Below are 25,538 nucleotides of genomic sequence, written 5' to 3'. Positions count from 1 at the left end.
GATGAATGGATAAAGAAAACACATACAAACACACACACACACACACACACACTGGAATATTAGTCAGCCATAAAAAAAGAATAAGATCTTGACTTTTGTGATAATGGGGGTGGACCTAAAGGGCATTATGCTATATAAAATAAGTCAGACAGAGAAAGACAAATGCCATGTGATTCCACTCATACGCAGAATTTGGGAAACAAAACAAATGAACAAACAAAGGAAAAAAGAGATGAACAACAACAACAAAAACCAGACTCCTAAGTACTGAGAACAAATATAGGGGAGATGGGTGGGGGTGGGAGTGGGGTGAAACAGACAAAGGAGATTAAGAGGTACAAAATTCCAGCTACAAAATAAATAAGTCATGGAGATGAGAAGCATAGGGAATATAGTCAGCAAGATTATCATAATGTTTTTTGATGACAGATGGTAGCTACATTTATTTGATAAGCAGTGTGTAATGTACAGAACCATTGAATCATTATGTTGCACACCATTATGTTTTACTATAATACTCTATGTTAATTATACTTCAAAATACTTATCTACCTACATACATACGATTTCCAGGACCTAGGGGAATAAAGGTTATTGCTTAATAATTACAGAGTTCTGTTTGAAGTGAGGAAAAGTTTTGGGAATAAATAGTGGGGATGGTTGCACAATATTGTGAAAACAAAATTAATGCAATTTAATTATACATTTAAAAATGGTCCAAAAATCTAAGATAATAACAATCACTAAAGTAATAAAATAAGTAGTCAATGCATTCTTTCAGACATTTCTTGGATGAGACAGTTTCATTTTCTCTCTCTCTCTCTCACACAGACAAGGTTGAAGATACTGTAGATTTTAATATGCACAATTTCTTTATCTACCTGTAATGAGGGGAAAAAAATGCTACCAACTAAAGCATAATACCCAATGACTGTAAGATGCATCTCAGTTTCAGAGATGTTCAACTACAAAACAATATGAGTCATGGAATCAATGAAATGCAGTGTGTATGTGTACTTGTGCATGCAAGTATGCACACTGTATGTGTGCATATATAGGGGAATGTTTGAATTGTTGGAAGACTCTCATTTCTTGCATTACTGGCCTTTACTATAACATTGTTATACCATTATATCAAATGGTGCTAAGATCATTTTCATTTCTCCCTATAATACCTCCCACTTTCCATGGATTATTCTTCATATCCTCACTCCAGGCTTCCTGAAGTCTTAACCTTCCACCTGGTTCCCAAACATCTCCATAACTTCTTAGAAGTAACTCGTATTCCAAACCATGATAATTTTGACTTTTCTAGCTCCCCTGTCCCTTTTAAAATAGTTCAGTCTTATATTCCATTCTGTTAGGTCTTGCTAAATGATTAGAATAAAATTTGTGAAGTAATTAGAGCTAGTGTTTTCATGGTGGGCAATAAATTTTTCAGATGTTATATTTTCATCTTAATGTAGGCCTTTCTTACCAAAAGAAACCCAATATGCATTTATTAAAGAATAAGGATGGTGGTATATAAAGAGGAAGAGTTTTGTTCCCTTAAAATTATACCACTTCAAAAATGTAAAATCTGGGTGACCAAGGGACTAACAAAAGTCTGAAGAGAAGCTTCATTTTCCTTTGTCTCCTACAGAAATGCAAAGGCAAAGTCTCAGAAATAAGCAGCTTCTTTGACCCCCATACTTGCGTTAAAGGATCATCTTTTTCCATCTCCTCTGCATTGCCATCATCATCATCATCATCATCATCATCATCATCCATCATCATTATCACCCTCTTGCTTACATCTTTGATTTGGTTCCTAAAAATAAAACCTCAGAATGAAAGTAATTCCTTTCTCCAAGATCTGAATAGCAACTCAGTGCTTACACTGAATAATAATCTTATTTCATGTTGTATCCAAATTTTGGAAGATAAAAGACCAGCTCAAATATACTGCACTTAGTTCATGGCAGAGCTGAAACAAAATGTCCTGACTTGGGACCTGTGGGTGGCTCAATGGTTAAGCATCTGCCTTCAGTTCAGAGAGTGATCCTGGGGTCCTGGGATCAAGTCCTGCATTGGGCTTCCTTCAGGGAGCCTGCTTCTCCCTCTGCCTATGTCTCTGCCTCTCTCTGTGTGTCTCTCATGAACAAATAAAAAAAAAAAATCTTAAAAAAAAAAGAATATCCTGACTCATGGTCTAAGGCTCTTCCCCAGGTACCCACTGGAAATTATGAAACTCCTGCAACCTTCCTTGCTTCTCAATCCTAAATTTCAGAGGACATAGATTACCAGTTGGTGGTATCTTCCTGTTCATATGACTCATTTGTCCATGTCCCCCCCACCCCCACCCAACTGCTTGAAACTCAGGCCTCAAGCTATCCAGCAGCAGTACAGTTATCCTACCTGAGGATGGCTGGGAGACTTGACAATCTGCTTCTACCTCCATCACATTTGAAGGAAGGAGAGGGTGGAGAACAGAGAGCTGAGAAACCACTGGAGAAAGGGGTCATGCTGGAGGAAGACAAAAAGGCAGAAGCCAACCGGGAAAAGAAAATGGTATGGAGGACAGGCAGTAGAGAGACAGAAAGAATGATTCTGAAAAAAAAAAAAAAAAAAAAAGCCAAAGAATTAGGAAAATTGTTATATCATCCAGTAAAAGGTGCAGTGATTATCAAGATTTTCTGCATCTAGCCAGAGAAAAAAATTTAAGTCTCACAAAACTGCCATCTCCCTCTCTGGAACAAATAATCTCTCATGATTTACCACAATATTTGACATCTAAGTTACTGAGGCTTGTTTTCTGCTTTTTATTTCTCCTTATGGTTTACAGAAGAATACACCAGAAAGAGCATACCAATTACAAAATCCCAGACTCCTAGAATTACAATGATAACTGAATAGTTCTAGAAAGATCCTATTTAAGAGTCATCTTATTTAACATATGCATTTTTCAGTTAGAGAAACTGAGACACAGAATTACAAATTTGCCCGTAACTATTTATATACTTTATTTTATTATTTTTAAAAATATTTTATTTACTTACTCATGAGAGACACAGAGAGAGAGAGGCAGAGACATAGGCAGAGGGAGAAGCAGGCTCCACACAGGGAGCCGGATGTGGGACTCCAACTCTCCAGGATCAGGCCCTGGACTGAAGGTGGCACTAAACCGCTGAGCCACCCGGACTGCCCTATTTATATACTTTAAATCATTAAAATATGACTCTGTAGACCAGGGATTGGCAAACTGTTTCTATTAAGGGCCAACTAGTAAATATTTTTGGCATTGAGGATCATATAATCTCTGTCACACTTACTCAATTCTGCCATTATACAGCAAATGCAGCCATAGACAACATATATACAAACAGATATGGCTATATTCCAATAAAGCTTTATTTACAAAAACAGAGTGTGGATGAGGCTTGACTAGTAGACTGTAGTTTATTGATACCTGATCTGGACCTAGTTGTTTATTAAATACCATGTGAACATCCCAGGAAATCATATGAATGGCAGGCATAAATTAAATTAGGAATGACAGTTAACAATGGCTGCCAATTATGGAGCACTTCCTGTGATTTTCCTCATTAAATTGTTCCACCAGTCCTGTGTGATGAATACTATCATGCTCTCCTTTTTTTTTTTCAGATAAGGAAACAAAAACACATGCAAGTCAAATAATTTGCCAATGGTTATACAGGGAGAAGGTGGTAGTGTCAGTATTTGAACCCAGGTCCTGTCTCACTTCAAGACTCAGTGCTTAACAATTAAGGGATACAGTTACTTGGGAGACAGAACAGAAAGTCACATCTAGTTTCTCACAAAGAATTGAATGTTTTCATGTTATTCTGAAGGAAATTTCCAATAGTTTAAATATTTTAATAGTGCATTCATATCAACAACTTGGATGATGCATGAGTCAGTCTCTCTCTCTCCCCTCACCTCCCCTTGAAACATTCATTTTGTTACCTTTTTCACATGATCTGTCTGTCAGGCTCTCTAGCACACACACTAAGATTTAAGGAAGGATATTAGATGGAACCACCCACCTCAGACACTGGGATGCAAAGGGTCTCTAACAGTGAGAGGAATTCAAGCCTGAAGGGGAAAAAAGGGCAGCTCTTGATGATTATCCTAAATTGTTGAAGCCAAACCAGGGAAGACTTGAGGAAATGACTCACTGGACCCAGGAGAAAGGAAAACAGCCGAGTGATGGCAGGAGAAAATGAGGATAATATAGCCTTACTGTTAAAGTGAGGGTTAGAAGTCCACAGAGACCCAGAAAGGAAACACTGAAATGGCTGAGTTACATTCCTGAAACTAACATGCAATATTGTTTTATCAGGCTTTCAGCTGTTTGGGCCAAGAATGAGGCAGGAACAGATTTCTTCTTAACAGAGATATCATCTCATGTTCTTTACTGTCCCCAGATTTTCTCCTCTGCTACAGCCCTAAGGAGAAATTACAGCCATCTCTGTTCCTTCTATTCTTGAATCACAAATCTAGCTCTTCCTGACTCAGAAGCTGAGATTGGTGTGAAAAACAGATGCATTATACTGCAGCCATAAAAAATCTCCTAACATTGGGACAACTGGGTGGCTCAGTGCTTGAACATCTGCCTTTGGCTCAGGGCATAATCCTGAGGTTCTGAGATTGAGTCTTGCATCAGGCTCCCCAAAGGGAGCCTGCTTCTCCCTCTGCCTATGTTTCTGCTTCTCTCTGTGTGTCTCTCATGAATAAATAAATAAAATCTTCAAAAAAAAATCTCCTAACATCTGTACTGAGCCCATGAAAGGACTTCAAGCCATCCACATTCCAGGTCTTAAAAAAAAAAGCCTGATAGAAACAGTTGGAGAATGTTTTAAGCATGAATACAGTTAGCGTTTACTCAGTAGGTCACTAGAAACAGAAACAAAACTATGAGGTAAGTAAACTTTATCCTTGGTCTTTTCCGACCCATCTATCAAATTGTCACTGAATTAACATTCTTATTCATTAATCAAGACTCTGATCATGCCACTCCTGTGCTCACAAGCCTGCAAAATTAACACACCATATTGGCAATGGTGCTGTAAAATACACACTTTCATTTTTTAAATAAAATACACATTTTCATATGTTGGTGGTGGAAGTGTAAACTGGTACAATCTCTAAGAAGAACATTTTTGCAGTGTCTACCAAAATTAAAAATGCATATATCTCTGACCTAGGAATTTATCCTATAACTGTACTGGAACTGTATGAAATGGGATATGTAGATTATTTTTTACAATATTATTAATAAGAATAACAGATAAATACTTTTCAAAAGAAATTATATGTGATAGCCATGGAAGTGTGCCCCGCAGATCTTCCAAGAGATCCTGTTGCAGATGACATGATACTCTATCCAGAAAACCCAAAAGATTCCACCCAAAAACTGCTAGAACTGATACAAGAATTCAGCAAAGTCACAGGATATAAAATCAATGCTCAGAAATCAGTTGCAGGGATCCCTGGGTGGCGCAGTGGTTTGGTGCCTGCCTTTGGCCCAGGGCGAGATCCTGGAGACCCGGGATCGAATCCCACATCGGGCTCCCGGTGCATGGAGCCTGCTTCTCCCTCTGCCTCTCTCTCTCTCTCTATCATAAATAAATAAAAATTTTTAAAAATTATTTAAAAAAAAAGAAATCAGTTGCATTTCTATACACTGAGACCGAAGAAAGAAAAATCAAGGAATTGATCCCACTTACAATTGCACCCCAAACCACAAAATACCTAGGAATAACCTAAGGAATAGGTATAAACCTATTCAAAGGAATAAACCTAAGCAAAGAGGTAAAGGATCTGTACTCTGAAAAGTATAGAACATTTATTTAAAAAATTGAGGATGACATAAAGAAATGGAAAAACAATCCGTGCTCATGGATTGGAAGAACAAATATCTTTAAAATGTCTATGCTACTTAGAGCAATCTACACATTCAGTGCAATTTCTGTCAAAATACCATCAACATTTTTCACAGAGCTGGAACAAACAATCCTAAAATTTGTGTGGAACCAGAAAAGACCCTGAATAGCCAAAGGAATGTTGAAAAAGAAAACCAAAGTTGGTGGCATCACAATTCTGGACTTCAAGCTATATTATAAAGATGTTATCATCAAGACCGTATGGTACTGGCATAAAAACAGACACACTGATCAATGGAACAGAATAGAGAACCCAGAAATGGATACACAACTTTATGGTCAACTAATCTTTGACAAAGCAGGAAGCAATATCTAATGGAAAAAAGTCTCTTCAACAAGCGGTGTTGGGAAAATTGGACAGCCACATGCAGAAGAATGAAACTAGACCATTTCCTCATGCCATACACAAAAATAGACTCAACATGGATGAAAGACTTAAATGTAAGACAGGAATCCATCAAAATCCTAAAGAACACAGGCAGCCACCTCTTTGAATTCAGATGCAGCAAAAAGCAGGAGAAACAAAAGCAAAAATGAACTATTGGGACTTCATCAAGATAAAAAGCTTTTGCACAGCAAAGGAGAGTCAACAAAATGAAAAGACAATCAAAAGAATGGGAGAAGATATTTGCAAATGTCTCATCAAATAAGGAGCTGTGAACTGGTATAGGTACTATGGAAAACAATATGGAGTTTCCTCAAAAAGTTAAAAATAAAGCTACCCTACAATCCAGCAATTGTACTACTAGGTATTTATCCAAAGGATACAAACATAGTAATTTGAAGGGGTATATTCACCCCAGTGATGTCCACTGAGGGATGAATGGATAAAGAAATGTGATATATATGTATATATATATATATTCCAATGTATGTATATATATACACACAATGTATATTCCATTGTATGTGTGTATATATATATATACATACATTTCTGTATTGTAATATACATTTATGTATTATATATATGTATGTATATGTATAAATATACATACAATGGAATATATATACACAATGGAATATTACTCAGCCATCAAAAAGAATGCAATCTTGCCAATTGTAGTGACATGGATGGAACTAGAGGGAATTATGCTAAGCAAAATAAGTCAGATAAACAGATGAATTGGTGGAATTTAAGAAACAAAACAGATGAACAAAAGAGAAGGGAAGGAAAAATAAAATAAGATGAAAACAGAGAGGAAGGCAAATCATAAGAGACTCTTAATTCTAGGAAACAAACTGAGGGTTGTTGGAGTGGAGATGGGTGGAAGGAAGAGGTAAATGGTTGATGGGCATTAAGGAGAGCACTTGAAGTAATGAGCACTGAGTGTTGTATGCAACTGATGAATCACTAAATTCTACCTCTGAAACTAATAATACAACATATGTTAATTAAATTGACTTGAATTTATTTTATTTTTTTAGAATAACAAAAAATACTTTACTAAAACATAAGACTTACAGAAGTTTCCAGACAAACCATACAAAATGGTTACAAGCTTTTTCTTGAAGGAGGGATTCTACATTCAACAGCAAAGTCACAATGTTATTAGTGAGGGCTGTATTCTTTATTTTGGCTCAAACAATCAGGCCTCCATCTACAGTGTCTAAATAAAGTTAGACTTGGTTAGAGAGCATATTCCAAAAAACTGCTTATTTTAACCAAAGCAATTGGGTCGCCATAAAATAAAACTACCTCTACCCTAAAAAAGAAAAAGAAAGAGAAAGAAAGAAAGAAAGAAAGAAAGAAAGAAAGAAAGAAAGAAAGAGAAAGAAAGAAAGAAAGAAAGAAAGAAAGAAAGAAAGAAAGAAAGAAAGAAAGAAAAAAGGAAAGAAAGAAAGAAAGAGAAAGAAAGAAAGAAAGAAAGAAAGAAAGAAAGAAAGAAAGAAAGAAAGGAAGAAAAACATCCACACCCCTGTAGCTAACCCTGACAACTATCTTCATTCATAGTGCTTTATCCTTAAACCATAATGGGAGAAATGAATAAAGCAGAAGGCAGCCACTGCTTTTAAATGTTTCACAACAATCCAGATGGTACTTCTAGCCTCTGCTCATGCTTTACAACAGTGAATCAGGATAAGACATAGATTTGCTAATGTGCATTTAATCACCAAAAGACTGAAGATGTCTGGACTTTTATCCTATAATGTTTCTAAGACTGTGTCCATTAAATGCAAACAAAAATGAAGAAGTCTTGGCAGAACAGAAGTGATGCACACTTGATTAGATCGATTTTAAATATTATTCATGGCATATAGCCTAGTCCATACTTTAGCTGTTTCTAGGGCTTGGGCTTCGTTGGTCTTACACTGCTCTGCTAAATCACTTGCTGATGGATAATCTGGATTGGGAGCATTTACCAAAGCCTGGATTGAGAGCAGAACTGTGTGGATCTGCAGTGCTGGGGACCACTTATCTTTCAAAATATCTAAACATATTCTTTCCAACTTGTCTACATTAGGATGACAAATTTTTGGTCATGAAATATACTTTAGGGGCTGCCATCGGGTGTTCTTCTGGAAGGAATAGTTCAAGTTTAAAAGTCCCTCCCTCAAAAGGGAAGTCCTGGGGACCAGCAAAGACCACATGAAAATAACAGGCCTTGCTCTCATCTGGTTCTGCTTTAATGCAGGAACTGGTTCTGCTAGCAAACACTGGGTTTCCTTGATAATCCTGTGGGGCAGCCCGGCTATCCTGTCAGATTCGAAGTTTGGCCTCTGGTCTTGACTCTCAATTAAATTGAATTTAATTTTTTTAAAAAAGAGTTCCTACTGCAACAAGCATATCTGATGGACAGCTAATACACTTTTGGATCCAATAAAATCTTCATGTCATGTCACATTTCCTCTGGGCTTCTTCCAGCCAACGAATGAGCAAAATGGAGTTATTAGAATCAGGTCATTTCAGTAGACAGAAGAGTTCTCTAATAGCCTTGGCTCAGGAGATCTTCATTGGCCTGGCCAAGCATTTCTCAGAACTATTCTACAATATGAGTCTCTTCTGACCCATTCCTTTCTTTCTTTCTTTCTCTTCTTTCATGAGTGTCAGAATTTCTCCTCTCCTCATTTTATCTTTCATGGGCATTTCCCCCCAATAAATCTGTTGCACTTTTAATCCTGTGTTGGTGTTTCCTTCTTGTAGAACTCAAACTGACATTCCACTGAAGTCAGAAGACAATGTAATGACATCTCTAAAGTGGTGACAGAAAAAAACCAGCCTAACTAGAACTGCCAGTGAAATTATTTCCTTTCAACAAAAATAAAGAGACTACTTTGCCAGCAACACACCATTGAAATAAATACTAAAAGGAATTCCTTAGGCAGATGGGAAATTTCCTTGGCTAGAAATAGAAAATTGAAGGAAAAGAAAAGCACTGGGAAAAAAGCACTGAAAAAGCACATGTGGATAAATATAAAAGAATACTATTTAAAGCAACAATGACTACAATGTCTTTTAAAATTTAGAACATATACATTAAAATACATGATAACAATAGCACAAAAGGTAGGACAGGGAAAATGAAATCAAGTTATAAGGTTCTTACATTTTCCAGGAAATGCACTGGTAAGGTAGACTATAACCAGTGTACCATGGATGCGTATTGAAATCCCTAGGGCAATGGCTCTCAATTGGGAGTATTTTTCCCACCAAGAAGTATCTGGCAAATAAACACATGACACAGAGACAGATTAAGAGAAAGAAGAAGGGAGATTTGTCAATATGTGAAGACATTTTTGATTGTCACACTGTAGGAGAAGTGTCAAAAGCATCCTTAGCTGAGAAATGCTAGCTAAAAGACAGAGATTATCAGAAAAAAGACAGATTGTCAGATTGTCAAAACTAACAACAACAACAAAAGTTTTTTTAAATGATCCAAGTATATTCTGTCTCTAAGAAACTTACTTTAAATGTAATGATATGGGCAGGTTAAAAGTGAAAGAATAGAAAAGGAGATTCTATGCAAACTCAATCCAAAGAAGGCTGAAGTAGCTGTATTAATATCAAATGAAGAAAACTGCAGAGTAAAATAAGTCACCAGAGATGACGAGGGGCATCACATAATGATAAAATGTACATTTCACTAAGAAGACATAATACTCCTAAATATATTTGCACCTTTAATAGAGCTTCAAAATGCATGAAGCAAAACTGATGGAATTAAAGACAAAAATGAGCAAATCAACAACTATATCTGGAGACTTTAACTTTTCTCTCTCAGTAGTGGACAGAACTAATGGAAAATCAGCAAAGTTATAGATGAACTGAACAACTCCATCAACTAAATGGATCTCACTGAAATTTTTAGAACATTTCACCACCAACAGCAAAATGCATATTCTTTTCAAGTGCATGTGGCATATTCATCAAGATGCAAACCTTAACAATTTAAAACATTTAAAATCATGCAAAGTATATTCTCTCAGTATAATAGAATTAAAATGTAAATAATAATAGAAAGATAATAGGAAATCTCCAAACACTTGGAAATTAAACAGCACCCTTCTATATGAATCCATGCATCAAAGAGCTCTCAGAAAAATTAGAAAATATTTTAAACTGAACAAAAATAAAGCACAACATAGCAAAATTTTCATGATGATTAAAGCAGTGCTTCAAGGGAAATTTTGGCTTCAAATGCTTACAGAAAGGACATTAAACTAGAAAACGGAGAAGAAAATAAACTCAACATAAGCAGAATGAAAGAAATCATAAACATAAAAGCAGAAGTCCATAAAATTGAAAATAGACAAGCCAAAAAACAATAGAGAAAGTCAAAACAATCAAAGTCTTGTTATGTAAAAAGATCAAGAAAATACAAATTAACCTGTAGCAAAACTGACCAAAAGAAGAAAGAAGACAAAAATTACTATAAGGAATGAAAGAGAAAATATCCTATATTTTCTATATTCAGAGACCCTATAGAGAGTAAAAGGATAAAGGGATACTTTGAGCAACTCTACACACAAAAAATTTGACAGTGTAGAAGAAACGGACCATTTCCTGAAAAAACACAAATATCAAAACTAATCTATAATAATATACAGATAATATTAATAGTCCAAAACTATTTTTCAACTTGAATTGATAGTTTAAAATCTTCTGAAAAAAATTTACCCAGCATTTCTTTTGGTTTACAGTGGGAAGATTTCAGGTTATTTAGCTCACTGTATTACTAGCCATGTAACTCTCTTAAGTTTTTTTAAGCCAGTATGAACTGAGTTTTTTGTTAAAGACAGACTTCTTAAACATCATATTTCCATGAAATTTGAAATAATATTGTACTTGCAAGGTGTACAAACACAATACTGAGATGACCCAGAGCAGTAATTATAGAAATACTGGCAGTAGTAGCATTATGGAGTAGTGGCAACAGTAGTCCAATAATAGTAATTATGACTAAGAGATACTAAGCACTTACCTGTGGCACTCTGCAAAAAACTTTGCATTTACAATATGATACCACAGTGTTGTAGAAGAGGAAACAGAAGTATAAACATTAAGTAAAAGAATAAAAACATGGTGAAATGGAGTATTAAGTGGGACTTTCTGTAGAATAATTTTCTTCTCAGTCTACCATCTTGTTTATAATCTTCCTGCTCTGGGATAGAAGGGAACTAAAGGAATTATCATTTTTTTCTACCTATACAAAAATGCATTAAATGACATGCACTTGGTCTTGAGGAGAGTGCCTCTAGCCCTAAGAGAAGCAAGTCCTGGCAGCACGAATATCCTGCAAAGAAAGTAAGCCAGCTTTGTGCTTCTCCAGCCAGGATTTGCTTTTTTCACCAATTAGACCATATTGCCATCAACTCTACTTGCTGAAGGCTCCCAGTGTCTGCTGAAACACACACACGTACAGTGAATGAATGTAGAGTGGCTAAGAGAGCTCCCAGATTAATTAACAGAAAGAATATCTCAATGGGATGGTCAGTCTCTGAGCTGCTATAATAGTGATCTTCAAAAACTATGCAAATTCATCTTGTTTACTTATTGAAAAAAAGACGCTGAAAGGGCTGTTATGCAGTGTTAAGCAACAAGTCCATAAACTCTTGCTAACTTCAAGTTACTACTTTTCATTAACCTGAAAATTGAAAGAAAAAATTACATGCAAGTAAACGGAAAAAACAAACAGATGAGCACCACTTATTTCTATATTTTCTCCATTCTGATGAGGCAATGATCCAAGAAACCACATTCTTGCCCTTACAACTCAGCTGCCAACATGAATGTGATTCTTTAGCTATGAGAAAACGTCTTTGAAGGGTACAGGTTAGTTAATATTGGAAATTCTTGTATACTTTGGGAGATAACACTATTTGCCCTGATAAGGGCCAGTACTTTTTTTACCTTGATAAGGATGGGTATTTTTTCTTCCTTTTTATCTGGACTTGTCAAAAATCAATCATGTCACCCTGTATTTTTCCTTTTTCTCCCTCTTGCCCTTGCCCATTTGGGGGTTAATGCCAGTAACATGTTTTCCTGATATAGTAGTGAATATAATCCAGTATTCATGTCCCCTATATTAAATAAAATCTTGAAACCTAGAAGTTCTTTCTTATTTAGGAACAATAAATAAAAGTTACAATTTGTAGAAGCTACAAAGCAACGATATACTGCCTGTGACAATGAAAGTGTTCAGCTTTAGGATTTTAAATCTCTTCCTACAAATGAATTCACTGGCGTTAAGGTTTACACTTCAAGTGTAAAGATGGTGGATACAAAGAAGAGAGGGAAGGAGAAAGAAAGGAAGGAAAGGAGGAAGGTAAAAGGATGGAAGGAAAGAAAAGGAGATTGGTGGGTGGATAGGAAAAAGAGAGAGGCAATCCCTGGGGCTCAGCGGTTTAGCGCCTGCCTTCGGCTCAGGGTGTGATCCTGAAGTCCCAGGATCGAGTCCCACATCGGGCTCCCTGTGTGGAGCCTGCTTCTCCCTCTGCCTGTGTCCCTGCCTCTCTCTCTGTCTCTCATTAATGAATAAATAAAATCTTAAAAAAAAAAAAAAAAAAAAAAAAAAACAGAGAGAGAGAAGGAAAAGGGAAGAGGAAATCCAAGTTGGATTTCAGGTCCCTAGGATGAAAGTCAACCTTGAATGGCAAAAAGAAAATACAGCCAACCCTTGAATTTCCAGCTACCTTTTGGTTACTATTTGGAGAGCATTGCTGACATGTAAATTCGCTCTCAGTAAAAAGGCTCTATCCTGTGAATCCAGTGAGCTTTATGCCTGGGATATAGAGAATTCTCAGTAAATATTTGGTAAATAAATAATTGAATGAATAAACATACAAGTTTACTTTTGTACGTTAGTAAAAATGAAGCTTATATGTTTAGTGAGTTGCCTAAAATCATAAAGAAAATCTTAAGTACCTAAAATATATTAGATGGAAATGTAAGAAAGATTACCAATTGGGACCTAAGAGATGTGGATTCTGGTTCAGGGTTTGTTTTGTCATTTCACCTCTTTGGGTCTCTAGATTGCAGAAGGCAGGGATTCAGCTATACTGTTTTCTGCTCTACCTTCAATGCCTAGCACAGTATCTAGTACATACTAGATGCTTTACTTATTTTTTTCAAGCTTTGATTGTATTTTATTGTCAGTGCTTGAGATAAAGCAGTTTTTAATGGAAGAATAAGAAAGTACGTGGAACTAGTACAAGGAACCCATAGACACTCTGAAGAGCTTTAAAGGACTCAATAAACAGTTAAATACTTAACATTTCTTCATCGGTAGAATTTGGTTTCCCCATATAAAAAAAAAATTAAGATGTTGGTACCAAGGCTTTCTACGTGCTTCTTACGATTCCATGTCACTGTGAGAAGGATATCTGTTCCCAGTCCTTGTTTCATCCCCCACTTCCCAACTTTTACTGCTCAAGTTGTAAAGGAAGGCAAATACAGGTGGGTGAGGTTCCAACACCCTTTCTCCAGTGTTATACCATCATCCTTCCAAGCTTTTATTTTCACAAGAAAAAAACCACAAAAATGCAATTTTAATTGAAAACAGTGCATCAATTACTTCATTGTCTATTTTGTAAAATGAGTTCCAGAATCACCACAGACCTCCCAATCTCCCAACCTCAGCAGTGAAAGATTCCCCAAACTTTCACATTAGGTGGTTCTAGTCATTCATCCCTAGAGAGGAAGCAAAGTGATATTCTTTCTCCATGTCTTCTGGGGGTGCTCAACAGCAATAAACTGGCTGGAATAAAACAGCAACAACAATGCTTCATGAATCACAGGATGGTTACTTGAGAGAGACTAATTCTCCCACACTCTTACAGGAAGCCCTTCCTCCTCTTTTCATGGTACTGCCCTAGTGAGAAAAACATTAGCAAATCTTGAAGTACAGGCAAGAGAATCCATAGAATTGTCAGTACAGCCTTCCCATTTGTCCAGAGAGGGAGAGGGACCCACCTGCCCAGAAGATGCATGTTTATCCTTTTTGGAGGACTCCTTTCCTGAGGAGGGACGGTCCTGCCAGTAGCTCACTCTCAGTGACTGTAGGGTAATGTGCAGTATTCTGAGGAGGGTCCTAGTCAGGGAAGTAAGAAACCCAATTTGACTTCTGACATACTATATGCTTTGAAAAAGTTACTTTCCTCTCTGAGAATCAAATTCCTCAATTTTTAAAACTTATTTGTCCTTTTAAGTCATTACAAAATTCCTTTTTCAAAACTGCTTTTCTAAATTCTAAAAATAATACATAATATCATTGAATTCTTTTAAACACAGATAAGTTAAAGGAAAAAATAACAATTATTCATAATCCAACCACCCAATGATATTCACTGTCAACATTTTTGTGTATACCTTTTGGTGACACCACTTAGGACTTTAGCATCACTCAATGTTTATTTCCCAGTAAGGGTTATCTTTTTTAAAGATTTTATTTATTTACTTGAGAGAGACTGAGAGCAAGCACAGAGTGAGAGGGAGAAAATACAGAGAGAGGAGAAGCTAGCTCTCCGCAGAGCTTGATTCCAGGACCCTGAGATCACAATCCAAGCAAAGATGTTTAACTTACTGAGCCACCCAGATGCCCCTGAGTGTTACCCTTTTTAATGTCTTCCTGAGGCTTCACTTGTGCCAACAATGCTGTTCATATACTAGGAAATTAGAGAATCCCCCTCAGAAAGTAAGTCAATTATAGACTGTGACAGTCTTTTGAATGCCCTTGATGGTAAGCCCTTTGAGGCTAGTTGTGAATATTGGAGTAATCATTTGAAAACAAATCTGCATGATGAGAAGCATCAAGCTGGGTACCTGTTTTTGATGTTTTTATTATCATTACCATAAAGTTTAAAGACTCTTTTTCATCTTTCTCTAGAGTTTCCAAAACTTTTGATGCTTCAAGGAGAGGGATACATTTGACTATTTTAGAGCAACATTTCCCAAGATGTATTCTATGGCATTACAGATGCTGGAGATTCTCCCTTGGATAAGAGTTGTGTGGTCAAAAGAGTTTAGCAAAAACTACATATTTTATTCCATTAAAGACTCACAGTACACACTTAATATATTAAAGGCTGAGATTTCTTTGCTAATAAACCTCTTTAATTTTCATTAACTGTATTTACTAAACTTATTTAAGTTCAAAACACTTGCTTGGGAATTTCACATTAGTTTTTCCATCAATCTGTCATGACAGATCATATAGTCTGTAGGGCAAGCACACAGAGTTCTATGGACACATAAGTTTAACCTATTTGAACCTCAGTCTCCTCCTTTGCAACATAAAGATTAAAATTTTACCTATATCACAGGTACCCTAAAGACTATACTAAACAAAACATGTAAGGAACATAAAGCAGTACTAGCACATAACAAACATTCAAAGAAATGGGATTTTTTTATCTTTTGGTTGAAATAGATGAGATTATGAAGAGAGGATGAAGATGGAAAAACTTTGTGGAGGAGAAGCAAGGCAATGGAGAGTAACTCCTCTTACTTGATATAGCAAGCTCCTGCCTGGACAGAGGAAACTATTTTTGGCATTAAGGCAGTCTAGATTCCAGAGAAGCCATCCCAGTATAGAATATCTAAATTTTTTTCTAGGATATAAAATGCATCTTTTAAAATACATGGCTGAACCAGCGGGAAAAAAGGAGAAAATAATAAAAAAGAACAAATCCAAAGAAGAATGGAAGCACTAGAGGCTCATCGTCTTTAGTAGCCAACAATTTGGGTTTAATGGTCTATGTTCAAGTGGCAAAAGACAATCTTGAGATTGATGCAATGTGGAAGGTTTCTACTATACAAATTCAGGAGCCCCTCACAGATAATGAGGGCAGCAGATGAAATAGGGGAAAACAATAAAGGAATAGGTGGTGGGAACACTATGCTGTTTCACCCTTGGTGAAGTTCCATATGGAACAGAATAAGAGAGAAAAAAAACTCCCCTAATAATTCCTAACTCATAGCAAGCCTCACACAGGTTTGGAGTTAGAATTCATACTATCCAAGCACCCTCAGGTTAATGGTGCCATAAAACATTAGACGAAGCAAAAGCTGGGGTGTCTGGGTGGCTCAGAGGTTGAGCCATCTGCCTTTGGCTCAGGGCATGATCCCGGACCATGATTGAGTCCCACATCAGGCTTCCTGCGGGGAGCCTGCTTCTCCCTCTGTCTATGTCTCTGCCTTTCTCTGTGTGTCTCTCATTAATAAATAAATAAAATCTTTTTTAAAAAAGCAAAAGCCAATTCTCTCTTGAATTAAACTGACTTAAAGGCAGACCTCAAAGATGTCCCAGAGAAAATTTTAAGCTCCCTAAGCATATTTGGAAATAAATCATCAACATCATGATGTGAATGATCTGCAGAGTCAGTCCTACAACCGACAGCAGATGATGGAATTACCAGATACCAAATACAAAATAAATGCAAAGAGCTTTACAGAAGTATTTAAAGTTATCAACATTGTTAAGCCAAGATGGGGAAAAGAACAAATAAAATATCTAAAGATAAAAATTAATAATCAAAAATGAACCTAAAAAGGAAGTTTAAACACTGGTCTAGACACAGATGAAGGGAAAATTAATGATCTGGAAAATAGATCCAAAAAAAAAAAGAAAATTACACAGACTGAAGCACTTTATTTGAAGGAGAAACCAACAAACCCACAACTATAGTGAGAGATTTTAATGTATATTTCTTAGTAATTGGTAAAGAAGCAAATGAAAAGTTGGTAAAGCTATAAAAGATTTTACTGCATAATCCAACAGTTTGGATGCCTGGGAAGGATAGCATCAACAGCTGCCAGTCATTCAGCCCTTAGTGTGAATGAGCCCTTCTCTGTTTTTTTTTTTTTTTTTAAAGGTTTTAATTAATTAATTTATGATAGTCACTCAGAGAGAGAGAGAGAGGCAGAGACACATGCAGAGGGAGAAGCAGGCTCCATGCACCGGGAGCCCGATATGGGATTCAATCCCGGGTCTCCAGGATCGCGCCCTGGGCCAAAGGCAGGCGCCAAACCGCTGCGCCACTCAGGGATCCCTGGTTTTTCTGATAGCTAGCTTAACATGACTCTGAGGGAAGGAGATTTTTTTTTTTAATTTTTTTTATTGATTTATGATAGTCACAGAGAGAGAGAGAGAGAGAGAGAGAGAGGCAGAGACACATGCAGAGGGAGAAGCAGGCTCCATGCACCGGGAGCCCGATATGGGATTCAATCCCGGGTCTCCAGGATCGCGCCCTGGGCCAAAGGCAGGCGCCAAACCGCTGCGCCACCCAGGGATCCCGGAAGGAGATTTTAAACCTATGTCAAGCCACATTTCCTTTTTTAAAAAAAAAAAAAAAGATTTTATTTACTTACTTGAGAGAAAGAATGAGCAGTGGGGAGGGGCAGAGAGAGGGAGAGAGAGAGAAGCAGACTCCTGCCTGAGCAGGAAGCCTAATGCAGGGCTCAATCTCAGGACACAGAGATCATGACCTGAGTTGAAGGCAGATGTGTAATAGACTGAGCCACCCTGGCACCCCTCAAGTCTCACTTCCTTTAAGAAGTCTTCCCAAAAAACTCTCCTGTAATTAAGTAGACTTCAGTAGGATGTTTTTGTGATTTCTTGCTCTTAATGTTTGTCATTTTACATAATTCTAGTTCTTTTTTCTTTTATTTTATTCTTTTATTTTTGTTTGGCTTTCAATGAAATACATGCACATGATTTTTAAAAATTGCAAAATTTGCAAAAATACATACAAAATATATATAGGGATCCCATCCCCCCCAAAAAAAAGAAAAAAAAGAAAATTAAAATGACCTAGAGATAAGCATTGTTAGTGTTTTATTATATTATCAAGAGTTTTTTATGTATATCATCTCATTCATTTACTGTTTAACATCTATCACATGCCTCACACTGCATTCAGGCAGCAGTAGTGAAAAGTAAAGTCCCTATTCGCATGACACATTTTTCCCTATACTTTCATATATATGAAATATACATACTTTTAACTTAAAAATAAATGAAGAGGAAAAAAACAAATGATATACTTAGGAATTATTCTTATTATTCATGTATCTCTTATTTTCTCAGTGAGGAACCAGATAGCTGTAATCATGGTATTCTTCATATTACCAGGCAGAATATTTTTTCATAGAAGACACTTAACAAAGTATGCTAGATCCAAACATTGAGAGGGTCTAAGGGAGCAGGGAAAAGGCAAGAGGCAATTGTGATCATGGGTCTCATCTTTAGGCAGGTCCTATTGTATTACAAACAAGTTATTGGGAGGTGAAGTGGGGGGCGAGAAACACTGATTTGTAGGGTTTGCTAATTTCCATGGTATAAATACTCCCACATGGCCAATTTCAAGTTTTCATGTTCTAGAAAACATACTCATTACTGACCCTCAAGAGCTAGTACAAACCAGCTCCAGAACAAAATTGCCTGGTTCTGATAGAACCCTTACATCCTTCTTCCTCCTGGTTCTGGTGGTGCCATGGAGAATGGAACCCTTTCTCAGGAGGAAGAGGAAAGAGAAGGCTGGGATGCCAGAAATCAACCTCACCAAATCCTCCTTTTGTTCTAATCCAGTTTCTTTTGTGGAATTCTGTTCTGCTATCTGGATAATCAGTGGCTTTGCCTAGAACAAATGACTATTATACACCTACTACATGATGTTGTATGGGATACAGAAAACACAAAGGTGTGATCCCTACTCTCCACCAGTTCACCATAGTGGGCTAGAAGACCAGAAAAATTGCTAAGTGATTATTTAAAAATTGGCAGAGAAAATAAACTCACTCAGAGGTATGATTATTTACAGAAGTTCCGATGCAATATAATGAGGACTTTCGTGTAAGACATGTGATATGAGAGAATCAAAGCCCTTATTCTGTATTTGCAGTTTCTGTGGTCCTTGTGATTTTTATTTTTTTTTTTTGTGTTGTTTTGTTTTTTTTGCAGTTTCTGCAGTCTTAAGCAAGTAATTAGTAACTCTATGTACTTACCTTATAGATTGTTATGAGACCTGGCACACGGTAAGTACTCAACAAATACTAGAATTAATAAGAATTAATAACAGCACTGCTATCAATAGTACTTGTAATACCACATGAACAAACACAACAAAACAGAGAAGACTGGGGCTATTTCGTGGACTAGCCAGTAACTTGGTTTTTATTAAAATCTGTGGTTAATGAAAGTTTGAAAAATTATTATAGGAGAGCATTGAGAATTAGACTGTTTGCTTGGTTTTATAAATGACAAAGAACCAATAGAAATCTAGTGACATGGTCTGAGCTGCATTTTGGGAAGATTAAGCTTGAATTATTGCTACTTTCCCGAACAGGATTGGTAGCTTTTGCTGGTATCTGAATAGATTAAGGCAATGTTGAGCGTGGCCACAGGACCTACGCAGTCAAGAGTTTGTCTTCAGGGATCTCCCTGTGGCCTCATCCCTGGGAATGATTTGCCTTCAAAGCAGGCAGCATGTATTTTCCTGAAGCTATGCCAAGTCCTTTTTCCCTTTCTTACTTCGCTATTTTTTGGCTCATAGAGTCGCTAAATATAAGCAACCTTTAAAAAGATCCCCAACCAATGCATTCCAAGGAGTATAAAAGCTATCTAGGAATTGAAGGGACATACTAAAGTTCATCAAGATAAACCTGCTTCCATGTCACAGTCTATAATATTTTTGTCCAAGTTTTGGGGGTAACCAGGTCCTAACAATAACTTTTCACATTTCTTATTATCTTATGTAAGAGGCAATACTTTTCTCAAGTTTGTTGACCTATGAAGGAAAAAAGCTGTTGGAGAAGTTTGTTGCAAAACTGGAAACAAAATGTATCTCAAATAGTTTACAAAGGCTATGAATCAGGGGTTGGGAGGTGGCCCAAAATTCCTGCTTCCTGTTGAAAGCACATTCAGCTCAGTGGGACGCGTTTGTCTGGTTGTGATATGTAAATGATCTCCATTGTGTATTTATGCTCGAAATTTTCACTGATTCCTGTTATTTCAGACCACATACACCCACACAACTATGATTACTTGGAATCCTTGACTGGAATACATCAAGAGTAATCGGGCTGGTATGCCATCTTTTGTTGATAATTAGAAACTTTTGGATGTAACACAAGAAGTTAACAGATTTCCCTGAACCTAGCCATATGTTTGAACAGTTACAGCAACAAATTTTTTTGCATATTCCTAGCTGGAACTCAAGAAGAACTTTTTGACTACTGCACAGGTCTAACCCTAATGGTCTCCAAAATACTATTTCATAAACAGAAACAAGATCCTTGCCTGATAAATTATTCAGACCTGGTTAAGACACCATGTTGCACAAAATCTATTCAAAGGGCCTTTCTTTTTTATTTTATTAAACTACAGTCAGGCCTCAGGGAAAAGATAAAGGTTTCCATTGCAAGGCAAATTAAACACCCCCATGTAATTTATCATGTGTTGTGATTTAAACTGGAAGACTCAATAGAATGTTAAAGATTTTCTGCATCTGATTATAAAAGTGAAAGAAGAAATACACATGGAGTTGATTGTGCTTTGGATGATTTGGGGAAACCAAGAAGACTCTATTTTTTTTTTTTTTTAATTTATCTGACAGAGCACAAGCAGGGGGAGTGGCAGGCAGAGGGAGATGGAGAAGCAGGCCCACCGCAGAGCAGGGGGCTTGAGGCAGAACTCCATCCCAGGATCCTAACCTGAGCTGAAGGCAGGCACTTAACTGAGCCACCTATGCACCCCAAGGAGACTCTATTTTTTAATATACCACATATCCAGGCCCTAAATACTAATGAAAGAGAGATTTCTCTAGAAAAATCTACCAGATCAAAGCTAGTCACCCAAAATGAGGAGGCAAATTCGATTCACAGGATAAAAAACAAAAATTTAACTAAATAGTAAAAATAAACACAATAAAGGTTTTAAAATACACCAATAATGTTTTTATCAGAGAAAGCAAATTTATGTAAAGAAAACATGGCATAGGAATCATTCAGATAATATGAAATAACAGCATTATCAATATCAGATGAGGTCAAAAAAAGCCAAGATGGTGAAAACTTTAGATGGACTTCGAGTAGGTCTGTAACTTAGAGAAAGGGAAAGACTGTGGTTAATCTAAAGAGCTTGGGAAGGGGAAGATGGTGGAGTGGGAGGTAGGCTTGTCTACTTCCATGTATACAACTAGATAACTGTTATATCATCATAAATACCCCAGAAATCTATCTGAAGTCTGGCAGAACAAACCCCACAACTAAAGGTAGAGAAGAGGCCACATTAAAGAAGGTAGAAAGTATGGAGATGTGGCTTAGAAGAGAAAACAAATGATGGCTGTTGTGGTGGGGGTGGAGCCAAGATCGTGAAGAAGGACAAGAGACAGACTAATAGAGGGAATCACACAGGGAAACAAAGCCCAATAATAACTGGCTTGGAAAGTAAGAAGGGCCAGATTTCATGAGTTCTTGCAACCAGTGGGGCTTCAAGCCTGGAATTTTATTTTATTTTTTATTTTATTTATTTATTCATGATAGAGAGAAAGAGAAAGAGAAAGAGAGAGAGAGAGAGAGAGAGAGGCAGAGGGAGAAGCAGGCTCCATGCAGGGAGCCTGATGTGGGACTCGATCCCGGGACTCCAGGATCACACCCTGGACCAAAGGCATGTGCTAAGCCGCTGAGCCACCCAGGGATCTGGAATTTTAAAAGCCAACCTGCTTGGCTCTGGGAGAGCTTGGAGGACATTAGGTTGTTCCTGGAGAAAAAGAAGGGCAAACAGCCTGATGACATACTGTATGGAAACAGTGATCTGAAGAGTGCCTGGGGCACACATTGGGGAGGTTAGATGCTTATCTCAAGAGTTTTTCCCAGAGGCAGCATTCATAGAGAGACCCCTCTGGGTACAAAGGAACTGGCAAGCACTATTTCTTTCCCTGATCTCCCCTGCACAGGGCCACCTGTGGTTCCTGTGGTTGCTGTAACACAGGAACCACTGTGATGCCTATATTTGCTACCTAACTGGCTTACACCAAGTCCCACTCCCCATGCTGCAGAAGGACTGCTCTTTCCAGTCATGTTTCCCTCAATCTCAGTGCAGCAGATCCCTACCCCCAGAAGACTGGCCCAAATCCCCGCCAATACCATGTCTCCCAACCCAAAAGTTTTGCAAGGCCTTAGTTCCAATGGCAGTGGCAACAGGTCTTATTTCACAGGCAGACCAAAGAATGCTTAGTTAAAATGTGCCATTTTCATGCCAGGGACCAAACACATACATAAGTAAAGAGAGCCTCTGCAGATGAACTGGCCTGAAAGATAAAGCAGCCAGGACACAAAAGCACAGTACACATTGGAGACACTCCCAGAAGCATCAGGAACTGAGGAACAAGAGACACTACACTGAAGGGTGCTATGGTTCCTCTTCTTCATAAAGTCATTACCCTCAAGAACAGGAGATGTAGCAGATTTTTCTCACACATAGAAACAGGCACAAAGACTTAGACAAAATGAGAAGACAAAGGAATTTCTCCCAAATGAAAATCATGACAAGACCACAGTGAAATAGATATAAGTAACATGCCTGATGGAGAATTTAAAGCGATGATCATAAGGATAGTCACTGGAATGGAGAAAAGAGTGGAGGACATCAGTGAGACCATTAACACAAAGATAAGGAATAACATAGGAGAGTCTTAATAAACAAAATGAGAAACATTCTTGATAGAATGTATCAACAGCAGGTGGGAGGAAGCAGAGGAACAAATTGATGACCTAGAAGACAGAGTAATGGAAAGTAATCAAGCTGAACAAAAGAAAGAAAAAGGGATTATGCAAAATGAGAATCAACTTAGAGAACTCAGTGACTCCATCAAATATAATAACGTTTATATTTTAGGAGTCTCAGAAGGAGAAGAGAGAAAAGGGGACAAAAATTTATTTGTAGAAATAATAGCTGAATACTTCCCTAATCTGGGGGAAGAAACAGATACCCAGATTCAGGAGGCATAGAGAACCTCCAATGAAAATCAACAAAAGCAGATCCACACCAAGATATATTGTAATCAAAATGGCAAAATATAGTGATAAAGGAAAAATTAAAAACAGCAAAACAAAAGAAGACAATTTATATACAAAGGAAACCCCATAAGGCTATCAGGAATTTTTCAGCAGAAACTTTCCAAGACAGAAAAGAATAGCATGATACAATAAAAGTGTTGAATGGAAAAACCTGCAGCCAAGAATACTCTATCCAGCAAGGCTATCATTCAGAATAGAAGGAGAAATAAAGAGTTCCTTAGACAAACAAGAACTAAAGGAATTTGTGACCACTAAACCAGCCCTGCAAGAAATATGAAAGGGGACTCTGAGTGGAAAGGAAAGACTAAAAGTGACAATATGAAGGTAGGAAACACAAAAGCAGTAAATAGAATATTTCTATTTAAAAAATCAGTCAAGGGGCAGCCCCAGTGGCTCAGCAGTTTAGCGCCACTTCAGTCCAGGGCCTGATCCTGGAGACCCGGGATTGAGTCCCATGTCAGGCTCCCTGCATGGAGCCTGCTTCTCCCTCTGCCTATGTGTCTCTCTCTCTCTCTCTCTCTCTCTCTCTCTCTCTCTCTCTCTGTGTCTCTCATGAATAAATAAATAAAATCTTTTTTAAAAATCAGTCAAGTAACTCACAAAATAAAAGATGCAAAATGTGACACCATATACATAAAATGTGGGGGGAGAAGAATAACAAATGGATTCAAAATTAAATAGCTAATAACTTCACATTGACAGCTACATACAGAAGATGTTATATACAAACCTAATGGTAACCCTAAATAAAAAATCACTAATAAATATACAAAGAATAAAGAGAAAGAAATCCAAATATATCACTAACAAAAAACCAGCAAACCATGAAAGAAAGACAAGAAGGAATCAGAGAAAATCTCCAGAAACAACCACAAAACAGTTAACAAAATGGCAATAAATATGACCTTGCCTGCACCCATCCCAAGCCAGCAGTTCTCTACTTACCCCACACACAGTGAGACAAACCATGCACCAGTGCTGACAGAGTGGACATGGGCAGAGCAATGTTGTCCAGGCTTGGACTGAGGCTGCTGCTTCTAGTGCTGTTCCTACTCATACAGATTTACTCAAATCAATCAACTGTTGTAACACTTTCAAGTAACTTCTTCCCAGAATACCTCAACTGCCCCCAAATCCAGCTAATGTCACTACCAGAGCAACTGGTTGTGCTCTGCAGCCAGTAGCCAGCCTCTTCATGATCTCATTCTTCCTTCTACACCTCTACTTTAAGATGTTCAGTTCAAGAAATACATATGCTTTCCCACCTTCTAAACCTAATCTAAATGGTGTCTAGACATACAATGTGACAAGGAAAAGAATAGGTCTTCATTGAATCTGTTAACTCTATACTATATTGACACTTGAGGATCCCTGGGTGGCTCAGCGGTTTAGTGCCTGCCTTCAGCCCAGGGCATAATCCTGGAGTCCCAGGATCCAGTCCCGCATCAGGCTCCCTGCATGGAGCCTGTTTCTCCTTCTGCCTGTGTCTCTGCCTCTCTCTCTCTCCCTCTCTCTCTCTGTGTCTCTCATGAATAAATAAAATAATAAATTAAAAATATAAATAAATAAATAAATAAATAAATAACTATATTGACACAGAAAATGTTGAGGATCCCAAATTTGACTGGTTTGAAGAATATGTGAAGGGTTTGACTGGATGATGAATCTCTATTAAATATATTGGAGTTTCACATACAATATGAAGAGACAACATCCAAGACAGTCAAAGATGATTTCTATAAACACGGCTTAACAAGTATGAACATGTAAAATTCTGCCTTGAAAATAAGAATAGGTTTTATCTTGCCTAAATCTAAAGGATGAACTCTTTTCTCTGAGTCTTTGGATTTGACATTGCATTTGATTTTTTATATAGTAACTGACATATGCCAGAGCAACAATGGATTGGACTCTATCTCAGATTGAAGCATATTGATCAAATTTTGCTTTTACACTTATCACCAATTCCTATTCAGCAACAGTGCCAGATTCACTTAGCTAAACTGATCCCAAAGAGTAGAAGTACATTGATCTCAACTAATTTCAAAAGGCATTTTATTTCTGCTTATTTTGAA

The 25,538-nt window shown here is 37.3% G+C and overlaps 1 protein-coding gene and 1 pseudogene across 1 annotated transcript; both read right to left on the bottom strand.

Moving 5' to 3' along the window:
* Window positions 1–1,471: 1,471 nt before the first annotated feature.
* On the bottom strand, window positions 1,472–14,478 carry LOC144311791 (uncharacterized). The gene is made up of 3 exons (XM_077894295.1): window positions 14,359–14,478; window positions 2,398–2,589; window positions 1,472–1,810 (listed from the first exon to the last, which is right to left on the bottom strand). The coding sequence occupies exons 1-3, from the start codon at window positions 14,373–14,375 to the stop codon at window positions 1,555–1,557; spliced, it is 465 nt and encodes a 154-aa protein (XP_077750421.1). The 5' UTR covers window positions 14,376–14,478; the 3' UTR covers window positions 1,472–1,554.
* On the bottom strand, window positions 8,184–13,397 carry LOC144311980 (ubiquitin-conjugating enzyme E2 N pseudogene; annotated as a pseudogene).
* Window positions 14,479–25,538: the final 11,060 nt, after the last annotated feature.

The sequence above is a fragment of the Canis aureus genome, chromosome 4 (assembly GCF_053574225.1).
Source record: "Canis aureus isolate CA01 chromosome 4, VMU_Caureus_v.1.0, whole genome shotgun sequence".
NCBI lineage: Eukaryota > Metazoa > Chordata > Mammalia > Carnivora > Canidae > Canis > Canis aureus.
The sequence above is the reverse complement of the archived record's forward strand: the minus strand, read 5'-3'. Positions and strand labels throughout refer to the sequence as shown.

Excerpts from the sequence above, each read along its gene's own strand:
- LOC144311791 (XM_077894295.1), bottom strand. Across the intron at positions 1,811-2,397 it reads AGTCTCCCAGCCATCCTCAG|GAACCAAATCAAAGATGTAA; the intron begins GTAGGATAACTG and ends TTTTATTTTTAG.